The sequence below is a fragment of the Falco cherrug genome, chromosome 6, assembly GCF_023634085.1.
Source record: "Falco cherrug isolate bFalChe1 chromosome 6, bFalChe1.pri, whole genome shotgun sequence".
Lineage (NCBI taxonomy): Eukaryota > Metazoa > Chordata > Aves > Falconiformes > Falconidae > Falco > Falco cherrug.
In genome coordinates, this window is record NC_073702.1 from 79,778,440 (window position 1) to 79,804,901 (window position 26,462).

The following is a 26,462-nucleotide window of genomic DNA, read 5'->3' on the forward strand; positions in this document are numbered from 1 at the left end:
TCCTGAGGCAGGAGAGTCTTCCCTGAAGCTGCTGCCACCACGAAAAATGCTTTCTGTCTCCTCACCACCTCCTGAAGTGGCAGCATTGTGCTGCCTTCTCTCCTTCTTTCCTGTCTGTTTTCCTTTGCTGTGACCAAGGAGTGTACCTTGCAGCATATCGTAGGGGATGTTTACATGGAAAGCATTCTGCCAAACAATGAAGGTGTTGATGACGCTTGGAGAAGCATGCTGCTAACAATCCCCACCACCCCCATCCCCACCTCATTTTGGAGGGATGTTGAACTGTAGCTGAGAGTGAGAAGTGAAAGCCGTGCCTTGCAACATTTGCAAACCACATGTAGATGGAATGTGCTTGGCCAGGCTTCTTTTTTTGTTGGATGATAGCATTGAACAAAAGTGGGTTTGCTCCTTTGTGTGAAGGGATGCACACAAGCACAATGCAAGGATTGTATTTCCTTGGAAGAAGTTAAAGCACCAGTTTTTTCAGCGATCATATACTCTTCTGTTTCTTACCTGCACCCCCTCTTTTCTGGCCAACTGCAGGTACTACATGAGCCCCTGATTGACGAGGATCCTGTTTTCATTGCCACATGCACAGAGAGGGAGCTGCGCAAGAGGAAAAAGAGGAAATTCAGTCTCTGGGTTCGGCAGTGCTCATCCACTGGTTTCATCTGCCAGGTGGGTTTTACTTCTTCAGATGTCTTGATTCAGTTCCAGCGGGCCCTTAAACGTATTGCAGGACCAAAGGTGACAGTTACTTCTCTTCATTGCCTTGCTGGGAGCTACAATCTGAATGTAGCAGGCCTCTGACTCCCACATACTAGATCTGATGGGCAGTGATGACGAGTTCCTGATGCTCTGTTTGCTGTATGATTTAATCAAGGGTGTCTGTCTCTGATACTGTCTATCTGGCTGCCAGCCCAAAGCTAATTAAATTGAAACGGAGTTAAAAGTCTGTCTGTTTGTACATGCTAAGTTTATCTGTATGTCTAGGTATTGTGACTTCTGTAATTTTTAACGAATCAGCTTCTCTCCCTTAAATATAACACTGCATCTGTGATAGCTAGCGTTGTCCAGTAGACTAAATCAATACGGTATCAAGATGTCCATTTTTCTGTGAGAAATGTATCAACGGGGTTTCCTATTACATCTCTTTTCACACCTCTACTTCTCTACCAAAGAAATAAAATCTGATGTGACTTCAAGGTGAGATATGAGCTTCAGTGGGAGATGTGTTAAAGGGTTTGTTTTTACTGCTGTAAAGCATTAGGGACGACTTTTCAAATTCTCTGATTCCCCAATTGCTGATGTATTTTGAGAGCTCTTGAAAAATCTGGCCATTTATTTTGATACCTAGAGGTGAGGGGGCAGATATTTTCTGGCATTCCTTTTTCCCAAGAGCTTCTGTGAAAATGTGGTGTCCTGCATGTTCCAGAGCAGTGGTTCAGAGGTGCAGGTAGGACGTGCACACTGCCTGCTCAGGCTGAATGTATATCAAAACCACAGGGCAGGAACTGCTGCAGTTGAACATTTGTTCACAGTAAAATTTGATCCGTGAATCACTACAGATGTTTGAGTAGCTATGCAAGAAAAGAGGCTTCACTGCAAACAGCGGTTTGCGTTTTCAGCAATGCTGTTCACTCCAAGAAGAAAATTAGGATCATATATCTTCCATCCAGGTTTTAAAGCAGTTATTTTGTCTGATACAAAATAGATTCACCTTGTGAAGCATCCTTGGAAGTTTCTGCTCTCAAGGCTTTTGGAAAGTCATTTGCTACACAGAGGCAGTGTCCTTAATCTCCAAGGTGAATTCCACCAGCCCCGCACACAGCTTATTACTGAAGTGTAATGGGTACAATGAGCACAAAGTCTGCTGATCTCTCGTGCCGTGCTCCCCCCCGCCAACTGCTGCCAAACTAATATGTCTTCAGACATGCCAGAGGTTTCAGATTCTGAGCTATAATTAGTTGCACCTCCTGTCCTGTCCATTGAGAGAGTAAATTAATGGAATGTCAAATTAAACAGAATAGATGCTCAGTACCACCCTAATCCTCCTGCTCCCTTAATGAAGATACTCATGCTTCACTTGCATCCAGATGACGTCCAGGATCATCTTACCAGATCTTACCAGCTGCCTTCTATTTTCATTCCATGACTTGGCTGCAATTATCATCATGCTAAAATGACTGGGTAAGAGGGACCTTAGGGAAGGGTGAAAAAGAATATACAGGAACATGAACATTTATACTAAAATGGAAAAACCTAGTCTGGGGATGATGGGGATCTTCAACTGTGGTATGCTTGAAATGCTACATTCAGTTATGTGTCACACTTAGGAGGAATCTTGCAGCATCTAAAACAATTAGTTGGTGGCTGTCTGGTTATTACTATAGAATATATTAGAGGGGCTTTTTTTCCTGTGTTTAACATATAGAGATAATTGATCTAAACAAGAAGGAAATCTTTTCCCCCTTCATATGCACACCTTCCCCTCCATCTCTGCCATCATTAAGGAAAAACGTACTGCCTGATAGTTAAGGGCTGACTGGTCTTTCACCTGTCTGCTGTCCGAAAAACCTTACAGCACCCACTCAGAAATATGTAGAAATTCTGTAATCCTGCCTGGATGAATTCCCTCACTCTTTCCACATGTTGACACTTAAGGTCACTTTATTCAGGATAAAATATGACTATAAACACTCCATAAACCAGGATAATTCAGTTTCAAAAGTCTGAATAACTTATGTCTATAAAAAGGTGAGGCAGCCCAGGCAGAAGAGGGAAGCGAGCAATGTGTCTCTGGTTCTCAGGAGTGGAAGGAACATCAAGAGGTCTGTGATGCTCCTGGCCAAAAGGAAGGTCCTCTAATGAATTATGAGCCTGGTATTAAAAAACATGCATTTGAGGACATCCCAGTTTTCCCAGTGATCTGCTTTTTCAGCAATGAAAAAGGGTTGGTTGGTTTGTTTTCCTAATGTAAAACTGGTATCAGTGTTTTGAAGCCACATGCTGAGCTGCTCTGTGAACAGTTCCTGGCTGGCAGCTCACAGGGCAGTTAACGTTAGGAGTTTTAGCTGTTTGACTCCCCAGATTTCTCTTGCTGCTTGTTCTCATAAACAAAATTGAATCCTGTTTTTTGGGTGTGAGTAAATACTTCTGTTTGATGTCTCATTGTCAGCTTTTTTAAGCAAATGGAGTTTGGTTAAAAATCCAACCCAATAAGCCATTCATGGAACAGAAATGGCACAAAACCTAAATGTTGCTTGTGGATGTAAGAAGGTACATAGGCTTGTTAGTACCTGATACAATGTCTATATATTAGACTACTTTTCTGTCTTCTGTAATTTAGATAATCTGACTCCGCCCTGACAGTTAAATCTGTGTTTTAAGATGGATGCACAATATCAGCTCATATGTCTGCCTCAGAATTTCTCAAGTAAAACACTTTGTTGCAGTGAATATCTTTTCATGGTCAGCTGGCCAAGTGGGAACATGCAGGAAGGACACGCATCATTCAAACAAAGTAAATACACATCTACAGCAGCTGGGATCACGAACAGAACCTTTCAGAGGGTTAGAAGGGCTCCAGGAGAGCTGACTTTTTGCCAAAGTAGGTGGCAAAACTGCCTTGATACTCTTGCCTTTTTCACCCATCCTTGATGCTGGACATCAAGGAGGCAGTAGCTGCTGCTGCAGGAGAGGGCTTGGGCTTTCTTGTTTCTTTCTGTCTAATTCAGTGAGAACAGCAAACTCAGCTTGCAGGACCTCAGGTGTCCTCTCTACTCCATCTTCACTAGACACTTTTCAAAGCAGTATTTTAATATCTTGATTGTGGTTAAAATAATCACAGTAGCTTAGAAGTGTTTCTTAGAATATTTGCTGAGTAAGTCAGCCCATTTAAATCAAAACTCTAGTTGTGTCTATTTATTTCTCTTTCTTTCTCAAAAAGCCTGGAACACTTGTAAAAGATGTTCATACATACGATTGGTATGACTCTTCATTTTAGATACAGCAGTAGAGCTCATGAAAAACTGCTGAGAGTTCCCAAATATCTGATCAAGGCTGGTTATTTTGTCCTGGTATGACACTCATGCTCTCTCTTTTCTTTTCTTGTGTGGCTCATAAGGAATGAACGTGGTCATGAGTAACTGTTACTAAGTGATGCATGTTCCTTGCATAGCTCCTCCTCCATAAGAAGGTTTTCTGGTCATTTTTCAGAAGAAGGAAGCCCAGGAAGCTGATGCCATGCACTAAACCCCAGGCAGGATGAGCTTATTCCCATAGTGCCTTGTCCTGGACCACAGGCCCATGGCACAAACATAACCCTAAAGACAGTCCCTGATCCAAAGAGCCATCAATCAACAAAATGGAAGGCAGTAGATGTAGATGGTAGAGGGTCCTGCAAAGGGACGGTCAGGCAGTATTAATCATTATGATAGGTGGTAATGGAATTAGCTCATCAGCCTAATTATTCGCTTAAAAACCCTGTGATATCATGGTGGAGAAGAGATGGTTTTTATGGATGTGTGTATCGTTTTGTATTCCTTGGGATTATATTTGTTCTCTGAGGCTATTCTAGACACTCTTCCCTTCCCACACACCCTCCCCGCCCCCAACTATGAGCTCTGCACTTGCTTTTATTCACTGGCAGAAAGTTCTTGCAATAAAGCACTTCATTTTCACTAATATCCCTGTGAAATGTGTTGCTCAGATTTATGAAGCTCTTCAGATCCTTGTGCTGGGACTGACTTTGAATTTCCACCTTCCACTGCTTACCCTGAAGAAGTGATGAGTCAGAACAGATTAAGGAAAAGGACTGTGTCTCTGCAGCTTGAGTCTTCCCACACTGAGTGGTCAATGACTTGCACTAGAGCAGCATTCAGAGTGCAACCTGGATCAGGGTGGCTGCTGCATGGGAGGGTAAGAAATGGCTCTCTCCCCGTAGAGCAACAGTCTCGGTGAAGGGAGGGATGTCTGAGTCGCTTCAGAGATCAGTGACAGAGCTCTCAGTTGCAGCAAAAACCCCCAAACAATTTATAAACAATACGCTTTCATAGTAAATGCTGTAGTTCATTCTTGATTTCAAATGTAAGTACACTCAGCTGCAACACTTCATAACCCTGTTGGTTTTGCAGAGTAAGAACTTACTTCCAGAATTTAGGGAAACTGAGATGGTGCCCCAAAGAATTTATAATCTCACAACACACCACATAAGTGCATTTGGTCACTGGGAAAGGGAGGGGTAAATAAGCCTGGAGTGAGTTTTGTTTTCAAGGTCAGAGTTGCAGGAGAGTTTGCCATCTGTGCATTTGTTTAATAAAGCTGCTTGGAAATGTTGGTGTTTCAGCCGGTTTTAAGTTCTGTTTAGAGATTAGTTTGAGCCCTTGGGTTTCTTTAACCAGTGCCCTGATAATTTCTCAGTTGCTGGAACAGTTGCATCTGGAATGCACAGATGTAGCGGCTGCTTTGAGGAGGTTCTCAAGGTCAGGCTTTGGCTGGGAGGGGATCCCAGGAAATCTGATCCCCTTCATTTCTCAGTCACTGGCAGCTGGAAAATCCTATCTGCTTTCTTCCTCTGGCTCCCACCAGGCTCTGGCTTCTTAATGCATGCAGTTCTGTACTGTCAGCATCTGAGAACCTCAGATCTCAATTAAAAGTCAATTATCCTCTTGCTCACTGGTATTAAGTGGGAAGGTAGTTTTGCAGATGTGCGATGGGCCAGCCGCATTCATTTCTATGGAGTTTACTGTCTTACCGTGTTTCTAGATGAATGGGGAAAGCAAACATGTAAATGTGGCCTAATGCAGAGATGTCTCCTAGAGTTTACATGCAGTCCTAGTGTCTATTTTTGGGTGGGAATTAAGGTTATTTTTTAGTTCTTGTCTGCAGTGTTCAGAGTTTCTGATGATAAAACTACCAGTGTAGTGGTGTCCTTTCTGCAGCTGTTCTCGCTCAGTGCAGCGCTGCCTGGGGAAGGAGGCTAAAAGCACCAGAGGCTCCTCTCTTCCTCACTTTATAGTTTTGCTATGGCAAGGGAATCTCTGCTCCAGCACCTCCTGCCCCTCTTTCTCCACTGACCTTGGTGTCTACACAGTTGTTGCTGTCACATATTCTCACTCCTCTCTTCTGCTGGCACAGAAGCTTTTTTTCCTCACTTCTTAATATGTTATCCCAGAGGCGCTGCCACTGTCACTGATTAGCTTGGCCTTGGCCAGCAGCGGTTCCATCTTGGTGGTGGTTGGCTCCATCGGACATGGGAGAAGCTTCTGACATCTTACAGAAGCCACCCCTGTATACTGCCCCCCCCCCCCCCCCCCCAAACCTTGCCATGCAATCCCACTACGCAGTTACACAGAGGGAGCCTGGCGAAGCAGCATTGAGAGGCAGCAGCACCAATGTATAGATTAGAGTTGCATTATGGGGGTTGTATCCTTTCTAAGAAAGGTATTGAAGAGCAAAATGAAAGAGCTTTGCAGAGGTTAGCAGTGGTTTCCAATCAGGCAGGAGAAGGGCAACGTGGAAAGAAGCAAATGTGGCCTTGTTTTGACTTCAGTGGTTAGATACCTGGCTTCTCAGGGCAAACACAGGCAGGAATCAGTATACTGAAAAAGTATGGGAAGAACTCAATAGGGAAGGCTAAACTACAAAGGTCTGTCTCCGTTTTCCAGCCCTACTTCCATTTGGTGCTGCAAAGAAGAGGGAACTGGCAGAAGGCTGACACGGTCAAAGCAAAGGGTTAGGCAAGCGATCTCTGGGGCAGAGCACTGTCTGGCTGTCAAGATACATTTAAGTAAGGCCAAAGGAAAGAAGGATGATAGCAGTAATTGGGAGCAGAGCCAGGAAGTTCTTAGGTATTTGGAAGAATAAGAAATTCTTTATCATGGAGGTGTTACAGGTAATGAATCTGTGGCTGGCCTGGAAGAAGCTACAGAGAGAGATCTGCATTTGGCAATCCACAGGTTGTTGGTCTGCCATAGAGTTAAGATGTCGTAGTGCCCTCAGTGATAAAAAAGTCACATGGGGGAGGGATATCATGGAAAGGAAAACAAAGAGCTTTATTTTAGGCCATATGGGCTTGCATTGTCAACTTTACCAGCATCTTTCGGCCAGTCTCACAAAGATCTTGTTAGAAACTTTGAAGAACATACGCAGGCAAAACAGGCATTTACCAGTGTTTAGCACAAAGATATTGGCTGCATCTGTATGTTAATGCAGATTGAAATCACTCAGAATAGGAGGCAGAAGAAAAAGAGAGGGGGACCAAGGAAAGAGCTTTGTAGAGAACCCCAAGAGCTAGCTGGCAACAGATTGGGAAAGCTGCATGTCCCTTGCATGCTATTTTGAAAGTAGCCTTTAAAGGACTAGGAGGAGAATGAAGAAAGGCTTAGACAAATGAAAAGATCTGGCCTTGGTAGGAGCACCATCAGTGATGCCAACAGCTGCTGAGGAAGAGCTAGACCTAAGAACTGGCTGGAAAGAGGGCATTAAAGAAGGGGGGAATATAAGCTGCAGCAGGTTTAGGGTGAGACTGGAGGTGGATCTCTCAACAGCATTGGTAATGACAGGAGCTAGAGATGAGGTTTAGGATGAGAAGGGAAGACAGAGTGAGGCAGGATCTAGCAAGTGGTGCTAGGATGAGCACTTGGGTATATGACTGTGAAGCCTATAGAAAAATTAAGTTATTTTTTCAATAGCTATTTAGGATCCAAAAAGTATGACAGTACCTTTCTTTGTTCTTTTGCTTTTATAACTGTGTCATCTAAAAACTTGGTTTCTGTTTTGTGGTTGTTTAGGGTCTGCCCTTTGTGAGATATTTTGCACAATGTAGCTCTCAAAATCTTCCTCCTGTTTATTACTACCTCCCCCTTTACTACTTTATTTTTTTCCTTCCAAATGTCATCTGTTTCATTTAAATTTGCACCCTGGGGTGCTTCAATTATGTATGAATGTGGAGTATTTGGGATGTGCTATTCACAGGCACTTTCAGTTTGCCATCTGAGCTTTGAATATGAGCAGAATCACCAATATTTTAGTTTCTAGGACACTCTTCAATGTGCAGTCAAGATGCAGGTTTTGTTCTGAAGAGCTCAGGTTTTTTACTCAGTTTCTAGGGAGACATTATGAACCTTCCATTTTCCATAGAATAATTTGCCACCATAGAGCAAGGAAAAAAAATTCTGTTGGCTTGTAGCATAGACATCTACTTGGAGACCTTCCTTCCTCTGGTAGCACTCTCTTCAGCAGTCTGCCTCTGTAGCCAAACATACTTGGTTTGAGTTTCTGAACAACGGGTGATTGACTTACCTCTCATCTGTCAACACGTGAAATCTCCCACTCAGAAATGTGATGTCTTTTCTGATTGCTTCTGTGCAGGCGAACAGTCCTTCCAGAACAGTTTTCACTCTTGTTGATTTGGAAGAGCTCAGCACAGTCTTCACCCATACCTTGTCGCTCAGGCATTCAGGTATTTTGATTGATACCTACTTCTGCCTTTGTGATGGGAGCAGGCAGAAGCGGTTGTAGGTGGAAGGAAAGATAAGCCAGAGGCTGTGAAGGTCTTTTCTTACTGTCAGACTTCTAAAGGGAAGGGACTGTTAGCAAGCTGCATGGAGACTGAAGGCAGAAGAGAGGAGGGTTTGAGGGATGAGTCAAACAGTGTGAGAAGAGAGAGCTGGTGTTGTGCACCAGGATTAAGGCATGTTGGATTGAAAGTATCTGGTGCAGTAGGGCTGCAGTAGATAGAGAGATGGTGGAACTGAATGTATTTCTGATAAGAAACAAATAATTGAGGGATGATTAGAGAAAGCTCCATTTCTGTCCCAGCACTGCAGGATAAAGAGCCTCAGCCCGTAGTTGCCTCCCAAGGCATGGTATCTGCTAAGATGGTGTCACATCTGTAGAAGTTATCCCATTTGGTTCTGTAGGTCGAATGGATCAGTAGCCACTAGAAAAAGATACACAGCAGATGTGATGTCTGCAGATATTCAAGAAGCATTGCTTTTTCTGTCACCTGCAGAAGCAGAGGATGTTGCTGTCAACATCTCCATCTGTTGTCCAGCAACAGTTGTCGAGCCTGTACTTCAGGTGACAGTTTACTGTTGGAGCACATGGAAGGGACACAAAGCTTTGAAGCTGTCACAGGGCAACCCAGCAGCTCTGGTGAATGGTTTAACAAGTGTTTTGGGTGGCTCTGCTTCTGACTATGCCTGTGAAGGTCTTGCAGCCAGTTTCTGACAGTTCTGTTCTTTTTCTACAGACTGCTAACTGTTAAATACCACTTCTAACGCATTACAGAATGGGAGGGAATGCTCTGGGCTTCAGTAGGGCAGGATCTTAATGATTTGAGGTAGAATGAAATAAGCTGGATGAGAGGATGTGGAGCAGGAAAATAAAGTCCATATGGGATCCTAGGCACCTGAAAGATATTTGAAGCTATGCCTTTGCCTGTTGTCTGTACCAGCCACTGTTTCACAGCAGCCTTTATGCCTTCTAACATTATGCTGCCATCACCCATCTTCCCAACAGAGCTGAGCATGCTAAAGCTTTGAATGTTGCTTTTCCAAAACAAGAAAAATTGCGCCAAGAACAAAGGCTGTGCTTGGATAGGCAAGGAAATGCCCCAGGAGAAAAAAGGGGGATAAATTTGACATTGGAGGAGGAGGAAAAGTTCAGCAGTGGGTATGGATGTTTGATTAAAGGGCGCTGCGGAGGTGAACAGAGCAAGGGGGGGTGAGAATCACAAGGTGGCCATTACAAAGACCCTCAAAATAGGGGAGGGTGCAAAGGAAGGCTGCCAGGTGCACAGGGAACTCTGCTAACAAAACCTATAGAATATGTAGCATCCCAGCGTGAAAATAGTGGTACCTCAGTGGACAGTTGCATGGTGGGCCTGCTCTTCAAAGTAACTGCTTGCAGACCCAAACCAACCCACAGTGAGGGATCAATTTGCACACCAGCAGTGACCCCAGACTGTCTCATCCCTTGGAAGGTTGGTACTCTACAAGGAACACGAAATGAGCATGGGGCAGGAGAGACTTGGTTGGCTAAGGCTTACCGCAATAGGGGAGGGAAGGTGTGGGACATTTGTATAGACGTAGAGATTCCTGCTCTGTTTTCATCTCAACTGTTAATCCAAGGTCAAAACTAATCTGTCTGCATCTTCTGTCTCCACTGCTTTGTCTGTAGATTTTAAGAGCTTGATGTGTGGTCTCTGTGCTGGCATACTAGTAACCTAATCTTAATTTTGATGCCAATAATCATAAAATGGCTTTACTGTAAATTTGGAACAGTCTGCCCTTTGTAGGCATTTCACTGTTAAGCTGTTCTCTGGAGCCCTGATTAATAACCTAAATGACTTATCTTAATTAGCTAGTCCTCAGCCTTAGCATTGGGGAAAGCACAAATCTGACAGCTTTTAGAAGTGAGTGGAGCATGATCAGGGAGTCTGCAAACATTCCTGCCTTTGTTCTCATTTAGAAACTGTTTCTACCAAAAGAGGGATTTATTTATTTTTTAAAAAAACTTAAATAATGGATATTGAAGACTGCCTTTTAATATATGCTGTGCTTCTTGTTGAAATTAGTGTGCATTTGTCCTTGCGCCAGCTTTGTGCTTTAGCACGTCAATTACTTCAAAATACAAATTAAGTCTCATTTCTCAGAGATTTTATACATAACACACTCCTCTGGGGGCTGTTCCACGGTGCATGAATTGCTAGGGAATATTACGTCAGTATGTCTAGAATACCAGTGCTGGGAGATACGCCATCTAAAATAGGGAGAAGCGGTTTAATCGAATTTTGTTCCTTTCTAAGATCATTGAGATATAAGCTACTGGGAGCACTACTGCAAGCGTGATCATTTTTGTTCTCTGAGCATTGTAATGAATTTTCCTTCATGAAGGAGTGTGGTGGTAAGAGAAACAGATGCATATACAGGAAAGCAATGCTGCGTGTTCTGGATGGTTGAAGTCTCAAGCAAGTTTAACAAAAGCTTGTTGTGGATACATCACTCCAATAAAGAAGGCAAAATTCCTTTTCCCTGCCCCTAAATACTGAGCAGTTTTCAGCTTTTTCCCTAATGGGTAAATTTTTCTGGAATTCCAACAAGATTTGAGTATTCCAGAACCAAAGTCACAAAGACAGGCCTGGGCAAATTTTTCAGAAAATTTGCATTTGTGTGTGCTTCTAAATCTTTGCAAGCTCCGTGGTGTTACAGTACTGTTTGAGTGACTGAGCACAGTGTCTGCTGCTTCTCATTTCTCTTTCCAGCAGGTTATTTCTGCTGACTTTTAGAACAAGATGAAGGTCAGATGCCTAGTTGGTTTTAAGAGGTGTTCAACTGTGGTGGAAGTTATGCTTGTAACATACTGTCAGTGAAATAAAATCGAAGGCTTGTGTACAAAAGGAAGGGTTATGTGTTTTGCCTTCTGCGTGACAATGCAGAAGACTCCTTTTCTAGAGGGATCACTTGTAGGAAGGAAGCAGTAGCTTTACTTCAGTGCTCTTTCAGTTGGTGGGACTGTGTTCTGTTAATTATAGTCACCTTACTAAGGGATAAAAGTTCCTGCACTCTTAACACAAACATGTATGTACACCTACAGATGATGGTGACAGCTCTCTTGAAATGCATAGCGATGTGGACTGCACTGTAGCAAGATAATACGCTAAAGCTACTGCAGCCTGCTACAAATGCGCCAGGCATTTCCCCGTTTGCAGCAGCATGTTCCTGGGTCGGTCTGTTTTGTTGGGTTGTCTCCAATTCATGATCTAAGTAAAGGATCTAAGAATTAGTGCTGTGCCTGGGGAGTTTGATGAGGATGTTCTGACTGGTTGGGTGTGTGTATTGCTGGCTCCTCTCATTTATGGGGGTGCACGCACACTTGCATTGCAGCCTAATGGTTGCTGCCAGCAGAAATAAATCAGAATGTTGCTGCAGTGAAGCTACTGGGCCGTTTCCTTCTGGTCGTCTTGTAGTAGCCTTTCTTGAAACTGAAGTTCCCATGCTCTCCTTTTGCTGGCAGCACTGAAGCCTATGCAGATTCAGTAGGACACGCAATCTCAGTTATGACTAGAGTCTTTTCCTGCCAAGCAAACAATCTTCAAACTGCACAACAGTGACAAGAACCTCAGGAAGCCCTTAAGCTGAGGCAAAGGACGCTGTATTTATCAGTAGCTGTGCCAGCTAACCTGAGGTGGTTTTAAAGCAACAGCCTCTTGAAAGGGACTTGAGATTAATTAGCAGTTTATAAAAGGTATCTGCTGCCTTGATTCTCAGCTTGTCTCCAGTTGAGCTGAGCAGGTATGTTAGCAATTGCATCTGCTCCCGCTGGATTCCTTATAACCTGACTTTCTTACCATTTCTCATTTAAGATTTATGTCCATCTCAAAGAAGGGAGTGGTGCTGACGGGCTGGATGCTTTGAAGAACAAACCGCAGCTTCACAGTATGGTGGCCAAAAGCCTTTGTCAGAACGCTTCTGGGAAGAACTACATCATCTTCACTGGCCCAAGCATTACCAGCCTGAATCTCTTTGAAGAATTTGAGAAGCAAGGTCTGTATTGGGTGACTCACTGGGTTTTAATGATGACCTAGGGGCCTTCTGTCACTGAATTTAAAAAAAAAACTCCCAAAAGGCTACACTGATATTTCAGTTCCTTGTATAGATAAGTTGGTCATCTCTAAGAAAAGTTCTTATTCATTAAAAGGTACTATACGGAGAGGACTTTCTAAGTTGCTCTTTAAATCTTCCTCTTTAAATCTTCTTAAAGTTCAAAATAAGGATGTAAAAGCATCATAAATAAGGTCATTTAAAGCCCTTGCTTGTGTTCTTTGCCTTAGAAATGTGAGGACTACTCTCCTATATGGCCTGGGGACTTACCAAGGGATTTCCTAGCTGCCTGTGGTTTTTCTGTTCCTGTTATGAAAGACCAGAAAGGGGATGATTCCTTAAAAGTGTGCCTTGGAAGTCCTTGCAGGTTTAATATCTGTTAAAGATGAGACTTCTCTAGATGACTTTTTATGACATTGCAAAAGCCCTAGCACAGTTTCAGGGGTTTTCGCTGGTATCAACGTGCCTTGGCAGGACAGTTCTTACTTTTGAAAGCATAATCAACTCTACATTAGCAAAAGCACTCCTGCCAGCAGAATGTCTGTCAGTATGGCTCTCCCAGCCAGTTTCTTGCTAGTGCAGAGGGTAATCCCAGGTCGTCCTCTCTCTCAAACTCCCCCTCACGTTGGGTGTGGAAAAGCCACGTGTTACGTTGCTTTCAGAAATGCTGGAGGCTTGTGACTCCCCGTAACTTACAGGCTCCTGCACTCCTGACAGCCAGTTTTAAGTCATCTCAATGTAACTCTTGGCTCATCCTTCAGTCAGCCTGGCCTTTCAGAGTCGGGGTGGTGCACAGAATGGATCCTTCCCATTAATAAGGCTGGAGGCTGCCACTGTGCGTCACGTATGGGGAGGCTATAGGGCCGTTTCCCTTTTCAGCACACCACCGATGACTGAGTTTTGCTTTTGGCATGTTTTCTGGCATTGCAGAAAATTAAACCCGCTTAGAGCTTTATATTGATGAAACTTGACCCAAAGCAGGGGGAAAACCTGGGAATTGAGACAATGTGTTGATTCTCATTTAAAATGAGAATGCCAGTGAGCTGTAGCTGGGTGCTTCAGACTGCGCTGGCACTGAGGGCTGTCTCTGTTGAGCTCCGTGCAGGACTTTGCTCCTGCATTATTCCAGGTAAGCTGGAAGCTCACAGAGCACAGTGCAATAGCAGCATATTCTCACAAAAGAGTCATGGTTTCCCAAACACTGCGAATAACCAAATGGGAAAGAAGTCAAGCATATTTATAGTGCACTGGAATTTTTCCTCTGAGCAGACTGGTCTTTAGTGAATTCACAGCTGATTATAAGCATTACATTTTTAAGACTTCCAAAGCAATGAGGAAAATGTGGGTTCAAAAAAAAATGTAGAGAACTCACATGTATTTGAGTTAAAAAAAAAAAAGTAGAGAACAGTACCTGAGGTGTGTTAGGTTTAAATGTGTCCACTGACAGACAAAAGCTTGACTGCTGAGTCATACCCTTTATGCTCTACTAGGGAAGGATAAAGACAATATGGCATGACACAGCTGGTCCGTAACCCTGGTGAAAAAAATGCATGGCTACTAAACCAGTTGAGTGTTTATTGCTTAAAGATAATTCAGATTGTTCACAGGGGTGAATTATTCATGGGCTTTACACTGAAGAGATCATTTAAATTAAGAGTTTCTAGCAGGTAGCAAATTCGCTAATGTCTTTTTAAAGCATGTAATTTTGACTTACTATCTGATCAAATATGCTAATGCTATACTGAGATTTCAGTTTGTTTCGTGATTTGTTATTTGGCTTCATGAGACATTTTATGATATTTGACAGCTGCTTCCAGAATTAAATTTCAGATCTGGTACATGCTGTCAGCTTCCTAGGGGTGAAGCTGTGGGGTGGGTGGGTGGGGTGGACACTAAGATAGCAGGTTTATTGGCTTTGCAAAATAGTGTGCCATCCTGTATAGAGAAGATCATGGGGAGAATGTGAAAATATTTCTGTTTAGTAAGGTCATGGCATTGTCTGCATTTGCCATGAGTTACTAGGGGCTAGCTTAAAGGTTTTTCAGGGGGATGTTGAACTGGAAGGACTGTGAGAGACTGGCAGAGGTAAGATTCTAGAGGTGTCAAGCAGTGGTGAAGTCAGTAGGAGCCCGGGAGGAGGTGGTGTTTACTGACTCTACTGCAAAGCAGCTAATGTATTGCCAGCACCTGCTGGGATCCTACTGCATCAGCAGTACATTTGGGGAGAGGCAGGCAGAGGAGCCTGAACTCAGCAGAGACATCTCTCCTAATGTATCACACAATCACCCTCAGCAATGACCTTAATGCTTTTTGTGGTATGTGGCTTAGCCAGCTAAATCCAAACAGGCCCACACCATGACCAAGAAGTGTCATGAGAGCCTGCTGAAAAGCATCTATACTTTGATGCTTATGACAGTTCAAGACCCGTTCTTAAACTGATGAATTTATTTTTCTTGTTCAAGACAACTGAGTTTCTGAGCTAGAGCAGGATCAGTGGTAGAAAGATCCCACTGAGAACTGAAAATAAAAAATTGGTACTGATCTTAACTGCTTTACATTGGTTGGGGGGGGGGGGGGCGGCTGGTGTGTGACTATCAACAGAGAAATGGGGAAGATTTCAATAAGCTGATGTTTAGAAACTAAACATTTTGGGAACCTAAACTGGCATTTAAGGGAACTAAAGAGATTTCTGGAAAATCTAGAAAGAGGCACCCAGTAAAAATGTATTATTTCCTTTCAAAATTCTTGATGAAAAGCACCTGGGGTCTTGGTAGCCCAGTGAGTTGGGCATGAGTCAGCACCATGCCCTGGCTGAGCAAAGGTGGTCAGCACTATCCCAGGTGGCGTTAACAGGAGTGTAGCCTGAGGGAGGTGATTGTTGCCTCCTACTCAGTGCAGTTTTGGGCAGCATGCCCCCCAGTACAAGAAGGGCATTGCTAAACGGGAGTAAGTTCATCAGAGGGCCACCAACCTGAACAGAGCTGGACCACATGCTTCGCTATGGTGAGGCAGCTGTGCTTGTTCAGCCTGAGAAGAGAAGGCTTCGGGGGGAGGACCCAACAGTAGCCTTATGCTACCCTAAGGAGGTTATTGAGAGAATGGAGCTGGCTTTTCATAGTGGTGCATCGTGGAAGGATGAAAAACAACAGACACAAGCTGAAACAAAAGAAGTAGTTCAGACTAGAGGTAAGGTTTTTCCTGAGGGCAGTGGAGCAGGATGCCCAGACAGGTTGTGCAGTCTCTGTCCTTGGAGGTTTTCAAGCCCAAACAAGATAAAGCCCTGAGCAGTGCTGTCTGATCTCAGTGCTGACCCTGCTCTGAGCAGGGGATGGATGGGACTAGAGACCTCCCAAGTTGCCTTCCAACCTGAATTATCCTTTAATCCATAGGACCCCGTGATCCTATGAAGATCCTTAACAGTCATTTGCTTTTCCTAACCCAAACCCACACATGCATCACTGCAAAACCGACAGTGTTTATTGAAAGCCTGCTGTGTAGCGCTTTCACTGTATCACAGTAGATATGTGACTAGTAATATAAAGGGATGCCGGCAAACATAATTCTAAGATCTATGAAGATACCAGGAGCTGAGAAAACTTCAGAAAATAACACAGGGCACTTTGATCTTCTGCAAAATCAAAACCCTGAATAGACCTCTTTTTTTATTTTTCAGGGGACATGCAAAGCATTTCTTTCTCTGGCCTCTGAATAAAGGTGGAAACCCTGCACTGAAATGCCCCAAATTCTCTGTTCTGCGAGCAGACAGCTGTCATTATTTGCTGTGACATTCATTCATAGTGCACATCCCTTTGTCCCCCTCTAAGCATTAGTGTTATCCGTTGCAGAGGACAGCATCTCCTAAAGCCCTTTGTCCCACAATTCCCTTAAACGTATGATCCCTGAAGGTCTCTTTTGCCCTTTGTGAACCAGCAGGAGCAGCTGGCTCTGCCCCACAGAGTGGCTGGGGTTGGCAAAGCTGCAGGAGTTGCCAGCCTGGGTGACCATGGCACTCCCACAAGCTTTGCAGGATCCTGCAGCTCCAGCACATGGACTAAAGCAAGCTCTCAGCTCCTTCCCACAACAGGCCCCCCAGCTGCTCTAGCTCTGATTTGACCCAGCATTGCGTGCAAGGATAAATGATTACAGAATGTGTATTTTTACCTGAACTAGCTTGAGCCTGGCTGCCTTTGCAAATGATACTAATGAAGGTTGTGGTGAAACAGGCTTCAGCACGAGCTCTCCAGGGCCTGGAGACCCTGGGAATAAATCTTGGGTGACTACATCACATTTCCTCCTCTTCGCTAAGCTAGCTTAGGTATATGCATTTATCTTGCAGTTACAGTTTAAGATGACCAGGGGAGGACGGCCTGTCTCCACTGACTCCCGTGTATGTGGCAAACACTTGTGATTCTGATTTAATTATACACAAAAACTTCATTGAGCCAGATGGGCATAATTTTTATTGCTTCTATTGCTATAGTAACTGGGCGGTTTTAAAAAACTCTACAGATTAAAGGTGTCATCCATGATGAGAGATGCTAGTAAATCTGCAGAAGTGCTGCACTTTTCTTAGGCTACGTCGCAGGAAGGTTACACAGCGTGTTCCTGAGAGAAGAAATGGTTCCCATTATTCTGTGTAAGGAATGAAACATCTGCTGGAAGCTTTCTGCAGGCTTACTGCCTGAGCTGAAGAAAAGGCTGCAATTAATTATTATGGGAACTCAGAGATGGCTGTTGCTATTTTGAAGCTCTAGCAGAATAATGTAGTTATTAGCTTGGTTTTACACCGTTGCAGTCTCCTGGAGAGAGTATCACCCTTCAGTGAGTCATAAACTTTTGGCAGCTAAGGAAATTCTTCTCAGGCTTGTTTGTTATCAGGGCAGAAAGATCTTAATATTGGCTAGAAGAAAGAAGAAAGCTTTCTAAAAGTTTCCTACGTTAATGTCAGTTTGCAGGTACATGACTTGTGTACCTCTTAGCAAGACAAGAAATTAAAAAAAAATAAATAAAGCCTTCCACTGGAGGTGCAGTTCCTCCTATATTGTTTGTAAGCCTGTTGCCACCAGGCTTTTCTTGTTGTCTTTTGTGGAAGGAACTTACAGATTTCCAGGGACTGATTTACTTGTTAGGAATAATCAATGGAGCGCAGGTTTCCACTTTTAGAATGAAGTTGCCCTGTTGCTGTGTTGGTTGACTTTCTTCTGACATGAGTGCCTTACATTTCTGATGGAAGAGCCTTCGCTCCTTGTAGACCTGCCCACAGCAACCGAACCAATTCATGAGTATTACCAATTATTATATTAGTGTTCCTATAGTATCTGGGAGCTGTCGAGGGAATGCTCAGCACGCTGGGCACTATATGAACCATGGACAAAGGCTGCACCTGCACTCAGGGGTTAGGTCATTCCAGACAGAGGCAGAAAGGCCACATAAATGGAAGCCCAGGAACAGAGGAAACGTGCTCAGGGGAAGCCAGGCGCTGTAGTTCTGACTTAGCATTTCCCCTGTAAGAGTAGCCAGTTATCCAACTTGCAAAATTCAGCACAATGAAAACTTTGATCAAGCAGACTTAGCTGACAGATGAGCTTTAAACTACTACAAGCCTCTGCTGCCATATGAAAGATGTGCGCAGACGTCACCTGCTTCCATGCCCGTTGTTTTTTTTCCACTGAGGTGGGTTAATAGAAAACCTAGGGACGCTGAGGAAATTTCCATCCAAGTTTTCCTTGGATTCAATTAATTTGATCAAGAAGATCTGCTTCTCTTGGAGTAATAGAAACAAACTGTTATTATTTCACAGCCTTATGACATATTCAAGCATTGTTATTAATGTTGTTTCCAAATCTTGTTTGTGGCTGCATTGAGATGTGTTTTGTGGTGTTCGATTTTAGTCACTGCTTCTTTCACATCTCAAAAGGCCAAGAGGCTGTGAGCAGCAGAATGTCACCTGTGGAGCGTCTGATGTCTGTGCAGGACAAGATCAGTGCTTACTCAGCTGGGGCACTCTTTGCTTTATCTCCTTACTCTAAATGCAGTTTTCATTGAACTTGTATTTCCATCTTCTCCATTCTTCTGGCACATGCATTTTTATAAATCAACCAGTGATTTCAGTGGTTCTTAATTGCTTAAGCAGCATTTCCTTAATAAGCCAGATGATGCATATGCAAAGAGTAGTCAGCTAAAAATGAAGAACTGGGCAGCACAGTGAAGTAGTAGATTAAGCCAGTTTGTCAGCTATGTATATTGTGATTAAAAGTGTGTTGGGAGTCAAGTAGGAGAATTTATTTCAGTTAACATCTAAGATGCTATGGCTTTCCCTATCTCCCTGCTCCCTCCACAATTTATTCTCTTACTTAAACATCAAAGACTATCTTGGATCGTAAATTCTGATTTTTTTTCCATAATGCATATCACCACTGGGGCTTTTTTCAGTCCAATTTTAAACGTGTTGTGAAGACTATTGCACAGATTATAGATGTTATTGTGGGGAAGATACCCTGAATTCTTCTCCTTGTCATTTCATCATGCCTGTGCAGGAGGCGTCAATACATTTCATCAGACTTTCTGCACTTGCCTCAGTTTCCAGAGACACGTACAACACAAATCTTTAGTATTACAGGAGAAAGCCAGTTGGCTAACAGATCTGTTGGACTAAAAAGTTCTAGGACACGCTTTTTCTCTAGTCAGGTCATTCAGACTTACTCCACTGCTCTTGCTTTTTGGGTTCATGCAATGGTTTGCTGATAAGAAGTGGTTTTGTTCACATGCAGAGATTTACTGCTGTGGGTTGCTGAGCACGAGGAAGAGTGACTGCACAGGCCTACCTCCGTCCATGCTGAACAACCCTGAAACTCCCCAGTCCAGAGGACAGTACAGAATAAGAATGAAGGGAAATATGTCCTTGATCTGCTGGTACAATAAAGGGCACTTTCGTTTTTTGACCAACGCCTATTCACCGGTTCAACAAGGTAAGCAATATTCCTACTGCTCTTCTCAAAACTTCACATGCTTTATGTGACAAGGCAAAGTGAGTCACTGAGTTTGATAATAAGCCTAGACGAAGAGCTTGATCATCATAACATCCCAGATAAACGGTAGCAGTCATGATTATTTCCCTTCTGCGTCTTGCTACAGCTATTCTTTTTCCCGAAAGGTTAAAAACCTACTGCTAATGTAGCCTCCTTTGCCTGAGCTGGTGGAGGCAGTATCCTTTTAGACATAAAGATTGTATCTTTGCTGATGGTCAGAGAAGGGAAGATGTTTGTTTCATAGCACTATACTAGCCCCATTTGCAAAGCATCTTGTAGGATTGCTACTACAGAAAAAATAATAAATGTCATAATGTACTTAGATCTCTGAGCATATCCTACAATTGATTTATTTTATCCAGTAAAAACTTAGTCATAAACAAATGTCTTTTTGCCAGAAGTAAATATGATTAAGACTTCCTGTTGTATGTTGAATTGATTTTAGCAGTTGATGAAAAGACACCAAACCAGATAACTTGGATAGTTCAAATAATTGCAAAGGGTTTCTTGATACTGAAATGTTGGGGGGGGTTTGTAAGTATACAGATGGTTTTAAGAAGGTTTGGAAACTTCTGTAAGATGCAATATGATACCAACTTTTGAAATCTGTCTTTGAGTGAAAATATTGTTTCAGTTTCTTTTCATTTTTATTATTCAGGTTTATGTATAACTGCCTAAGACAAATAAGAATAACATAAACCTTTAAATGTAAAGCCACCAAATCGAAGGCATCTTGTATACTCATGTTCTGAATCCTGAGTGACTCTCATGTGTGTACAGGCTACAGAAGCAAAGTTAAGGCCCTGAGCTACTGTATGGTATGCTGAGAAGTTGACTTAGTGTGTTGGTCAGTGCCTTGCCAGAGGACTCATTACCTTAGCAAAGCACGGCTGATGCCAAGGAATTCTGCTGGGCACCCCTGCAGAGGACTTGGTGACTCAAATGGACTGTTGTCTCAGCACAGATGCTGAAAATATGTACATGAAGGAAATAATACGGTTTGGGGACCCTGCTGAAGTGCAGTGTTGATCCTCACGAGGGGCTTTCACCATTAGGATTTGTGCTGTTTCTCTTGTGCGCTTTGCTGTCTGGAGATTATTCAGCTGCACTAACCTGACAAGAGTTATCACTGCGTGTCACCTGGTTTTCACAGGCTAGCACAGAGCATTTGGTTATAATTCATAAATATTACTAGAAAAATACCCTGTTTGTAAACATCAGTGTTAACCGCCTTATTAAAAGAGGGAGCAAAAGCAGACTCTACGCTGGCAGCATCCTTTAGAAGCAGCACATGGGAGTGCGAGCTGTTGTGCTTGTGACTGACCTTGGGTCTGTTTTGGCAAAGATGGGATTGTAGGTTGTGTGTGTGAGGTAGTTTAACATCCACTGGTTCGGACTTGCACGTGTGATGGGCAAGACCTACCCGGCACATTGCTCACCAAATGCTGGCTGGGACAGTTGACATAGTTCACAGTGAATCAGAGCAGAAAACAAAGGCTGGCTTTTTAAAGAGTGGTGCTGGGAGGAAGAGAGTCTCTAGTGCAGAGCTGGGAACAGATGGAGACTCGGTAGGAAGGCAGGAGACCAGATTGCCTGCCTCTAATTTGGCATCTCTCAAGTCAGTGCAGCAAAGCTAGTTTAAACCAACTTGGAGCCCGACCACCGAAGTCTCCTCTAAGGCGTGTAAATATAGAGGAGGAGGAAGAAGAGGAATCCATGCTCCTTGAGGCAAACCTGTAGCACAGACCTGCTGAGCACATGTGTTCGACGGGAGAGGAAGTAAGGACAAAAGGAAATAAAACCTACGCAGGGTAGTTGGACAGAGACTGATGCCAGTGGGATTGCCGGCCACATGGTGCGTGTTTGCGCTTGGTTGAGTGTAAATGTTGGCAGGGGTGGAGGAGGCCCTGAAGAGAACCTTAAAAACAGAAGGCAAGAGATGGTCAAAACAAAATTTAGGATGAAAAAAGAGGTGGGTGTAGCTAATAATGAGCTATTTATTGCAATTTAAAGGCAAGTCGAGAAGGTAAATCTTGCCTGTACTTGGAATGGAAATCCCAACCAAGCCAGAGGCACCAGGAGGGCAGTACACTTGTCAGAGCTGATCTATGAATACTATTCTTAGATGCAGCAGGTTATTTCTTATGGATGTTTTGAACCAATGTGTCATAATACATCATCTCAGATGTAAAGGATGAGTCCTCTTCCTTTAGTCTTGCAAAAATTATTCTGCTTACTCTTACTATCAAGTATGAAGCTTCTGCCTAGAACAAACTTCAGTGGGGTTTTTAATTTCTGTTAAGCTTTAACTTAAGTTTAATTTTTCCTTGTGCCTGTATTACAGAAAAACTGAGATGCCAAAAGAGATTGAGACCCCCAGAGACTAAAGTAACCTTTATTCTGAAGCAGATGAAGTATGTGCTGGCCCAGACCTCCCCGTCTGTGGGACAAGGCTGCATTTTTGTTTTTTCCACTCTAGATCTGGTGCCCAGTTTTTCCCAGCATCTCCGTTACTGTATTCTAGAAATAACTACAATGTTTTCTGTGTTTCATATGAAGCAGAATGGAGCAGGCAGCAACCTCACTTGCTGCACAGCAGGGTGACTAGAATGACATCTTTAGCAAAAGCTTGTTGAACCCAAGATGAATTAGCTTTTTTTCAAGAAGAGCTTTCACAGCTGCTCTTCACCAACCAGCTCTACTTAAAAGCTAAACAGATAATAGCTAAGGATAGAAAACAAAGCTCAGGACACATACACAAGGACTAAAGAGCTGCAAATGTCATGCTGACATCTCACAAGTGACTTGTGAGAAGTGGAAGATGGTGTGGTGGCATTGCAATTGCATGAAGCAGTTGTGTAAGACCCTGTGTGGCTCTTAGCTCAGGAGAAGCTGGAGTGAGGAATCTGGTGACTATCTAGTTTCCTGAAATTCCTGAATCCTGAGAAAAAGCTTGCAAGACCTCATTCAGGGACTTGTGTTCGAGTATGGTGAGAGTGAGGATGGGACCAGAGGACTCCAATGGGAAGACCTTGAACATTAGACCTTGTAGAATGCTGAGTGCCTGCAGTTCTCATTAAAACTGTAACCAATCTAAGTCCTGATAAAAGACCATATAGCACCCGGTACATGCAGTGCACCCTCTGTTACGTTATGCCATCTCAGTGTTTGCCAGGGTGGGTGCAAGTGGTAGTATTACTGAGCCTCTGTTTTTTATGAACATGGTTCTAGCTCCTAAAATCACAGGCTGACTGAGAATAAGTGCTTTGAGGAAGCAACATATGTACACCTTTGTCTTTCTGCTTGTTTCGTTTGGGGCAGTATTTTCCAGGCTTCGCTTGATGAGCTTACAGCTTAAAAACTTTAAATTAAAAATAAAAAAAAGATTAAAAAAAAAAAACCCCAAACCCGTAAGCTGATGCCTGTCTGCGGTAGCAGCCGGGAGCCCGGCAGCCTGCACCCCATCCAGCACGCTGGCAAAGGCAGGCTGCGGCTGCAGCGCAGGTGGTGTGTTCCCTGGAGGGATGGGAACACGGCGCTGCTGGGGGAGGACCAGGAGGGGAAATATCTCATCAGATGCGCGGGTGAGTCAGCTGGCTTGGGACCGCTTGCCACGGAGACCTGCAGCTAGGAGCAACCAAGCTCCGGCGGTTGTCTTCCCTGGAGAGGTGGCCTGTGGCTATGAAACGAACCGAGGAAAGGCTATAAAAGTAATGTGCCTATGAAGCTATTTATATTCTCAAAACAGAAACGTTACATGGAACATAATAAAAAAGTGAGAGGGTGTATATGGTACCCCTATAGCTGCCACGGCAATGCATTTGTTTAAGAATTGTGAATACGAAGCAAATTACAAAGGAAATATAAATCATCCAAACTAAGAGAGGGAGAGGAAAGCGAAGAGGCGAGCAAGAGGAGAAAGGAGAGGGGGTTTTGTAAAACACTGGCACCAGGAACATACTAACCTTTCCTGACCTGCCTAGATGGGATGGCAAGTGACTCTGCAGCACTGATGGCTCATGCTGGTGGTATATCCTCCCTTTTACCTCACACTGGCCAGATTTTTGTAGGACTCCATAAAAGGACCAAAAAAAGCAGCATAATAAATATGTGAATGTAACAAAGGATTTATTTATTAGATTGTGGGGTTTTGTCCTCTCTTTGGGGTAATTTTACGCCCAGCTTGGTGGGGCAGAGGTGAAAGGAGAGGGTGTTGAACAATTTAGAGGTGATATCATTTTGGATTCTTGAAAAATCAGACTTTAAAGACACCAAATAAATTGCTGCATGGCTCAGCTGTAACATGACATTTAGTATGTGTCATAAGTCTTGCTTCAAAATAGAGTGTGCCAGCTAGGACAGCACAGGGGGCTTGACAGAGATAATGGATGGAGTGAGACTTCCAGCTGAAGGAATGGAATGGTGAAGTCTGTAATGAAAACGTGAGGAGCATTTTAGGGATGATTGTAAAAGAGTTGATAGAAGGAAAGCAATGTGAGTTTGAAGGCTTGAGAAATGAGAAAACCCAGGATTGCACCTGTACTGAAACAATGCTGCGAAGGGATGCAACCAAGCCTGTGCTTCTCTAGACCTGGAGAAATAGTGTTGTGCCTGGGAAAGAGAAGGGGTGTCTGCCACAGACATGGAGCAGGAGGTGGTCTGTACCCTGGAAAGGTGACCTTCACACTCTGTGGGGACATAAAGTCTCCAAGTTAGGGAACATACTCCTGTACTGTAAGTTTATTTTACTCATTCTTCCCTCCTAGAAGGAGCTTCCCATAGACAGGGAAAACACTGAGGACAGGAGAAATAAATCAAAGAAGAGCTGGAGGAGTTTCTTGGAAGAGCGTTTGACTCATAAATACACCTTAGTGGTGGAGAAGGCCAGGTCAAAGATGCACCATGTGAGGGAACAGGGCCTGTTGGTGGAGTAACCTGCTCTAGGCACCACATCTTTGTCTAAGCGCAGCGGCTGGCAGGTAGCTGTAGGGGCCCAGGACTCGTCGCCTTGCCACAGGTCTGTGCAATGGGCAGGATAATCCTCCCTGTGATGAGCTGAATTGCCTAGTCAGCTGACCAGGCAGCGCAGGAAGCATTGCTCGCAGGCAGAGTAACGTGTGCTTAGCTCCACCGAGCAACCTAAGCGTATGCCTGAGCTCTGGCTCCCCACAGCAGCGTATCGGGCTGCTTCTCATTTCAGTTCCTGTGGTTGTGGCTCCTTCAACTCACCCATCAGCATCACCTCTTACGTGGACTGAGTTTAGCCCCTTGGCTCCTTCTTACTGTATTTTCTTTTGTCAGTTAGCACCCAGTGGAGTGGAGATAATGTTGTTCTTGGGCCCCAGGGCTGGAGATAAGCAAAGGATTTATCAAATGACTCATCTGGGTCCTTCAGAACTCAAAGCACAAAATAGCAAGTCACAGCTCTGGAGGTGACCACAACTAATTGTGACCCAACAGAAGAGGGACTAATACTGTCTGTAGGGGGCTGCTGTGGGACTATGGCAATGTGTGTTTTTCCCTGAGCATATGTTAAAAGTGTTTGTGTCTAACATCTTTTGATTTCCGACTGAAAACTGATCCCTTTTCTTCCCCTTTCACTCACTCGGTGTGCTTCCAATGGAAAAAAGAATTCAAATTAGCATCTCTGTTACAGATAACTTTCCAGTTTTAGGGCAGAAACTGTCAATAAGGTTTATTTGACAATAAACTGTATAAGAAACCATATCTTTTAATTGCTAGACCTGTGATACGGATTTAAAATGGTTATGTTTCTAATTGATGCAGGAGTTATAATCAAGAGAAAAAGCGGAGAAATTCCATGCCCGTTGGCAGTTGAAGCCTTTGCTGCTCACCTTAGCTATATCTGCAAATATGACGACAAATACAGCAAGTAAGAATATGTGCATGTGTGTGTTTTTATGTCTTTCACTCCTTTTCTGTTGCTGCAATGTTTGAGCTGCAGCTGGGGGTTCGATTCTGCTTTCATGGAATTAATCTCTGACAAAACTCCGGTCAGAAGCTGGCTCTGCCCAAGGGCAAGAGCTGCATTGCTAGTGTTGTTTTGGCTCTATCTACCCATCCACTAGTCAAAAAAAAATTGGAGACTTACATTCTTAGCATCTTGTAAATGACTTTTAAGAAGTGCTATGAGCCAGCAGGCTGATGATTTTTGCCACATCAAATTGAAAGCTAAATAGAGAATTCAATCAGGGTCTACCAGCCCTACAAGTGTCTCTGGCTACCTCAGCTCTCCACCGCTATCAGCAGATGGTGTTTAGGTGATTATCTGGTGATAATTTGTGTCACCTGGAGCCAGAAGAAAAGGATGTTCAGTTGTGGCTGTAAAGGTGATCTAGATGATCTGGGAAAGCAGAATGCAGATGTTTTGGCTTCTAGATTTGGGCTCCTCAGTGTTAGCTCTTAATGTAGCAGGGAGAAACAGAGATGAGTAAGAATAGCAGTGGTGAAGCTTGGCTGTGGGAATAGCGATGAGGTGCAGAAGATTTCAAGAGCTAAAAATTGAGGAGAGTGAAAAAGCAGCAGGGGTTTTCCAAACCAGTTCTGGGCAAGGCAGCAAGAATTCAGCAGAGGAGATAAGAGGAGAGGAGGTGGTTGCTGGAGACCGATGCTGTGATCGGATCTCTGGAAATCAATACAAAAAAGAGGTGTATTAGTAGATTTAAATGGTTAATGAAAAAATGAAGGTAGGAAAGTGGGAAATCTTATGACCAAAGAGTGAATATTCTGGCAGTCCTAGAATTAGTCAGAACCTAAATATAAGGATGTCAGTCTTTTCTAGTTCTGCCTTATGGAGAGGTGTTCC

General features: G+C 43.6%; 1 protein-coding gene across 1 annotated transcript in view; it reads left to right on the forward strand.

Moving 5' to 3' along the window:
* Window positions 1-26,462, forward strand: part of PGBD5 (piggyBac transposable element derived 5) — a 73,812-nt gene that overhangs the window by 38,767 nt on the left and 8,583 nt on the right. The window contains exons 3-6 of the mRNA XM_055714493.1: window positions 544-678; window positions 12,371-12,551; window positions 19,379-19,576; window positions 25,424-25,529. Of these exons, the coding sequence (XP_055570468.1) occupies window positions 544-678; window positions 12,371-12,551; window positions 19,379-19,576; window positions 25,424-25,529 (620 nt within the window). The remainder of the gene's footprint in view (window positions 1-543; window positions 679-12,370; window positions 12,552-19,378; window positions 19,577-25,423; window positions 25,530-26,462) is intronic.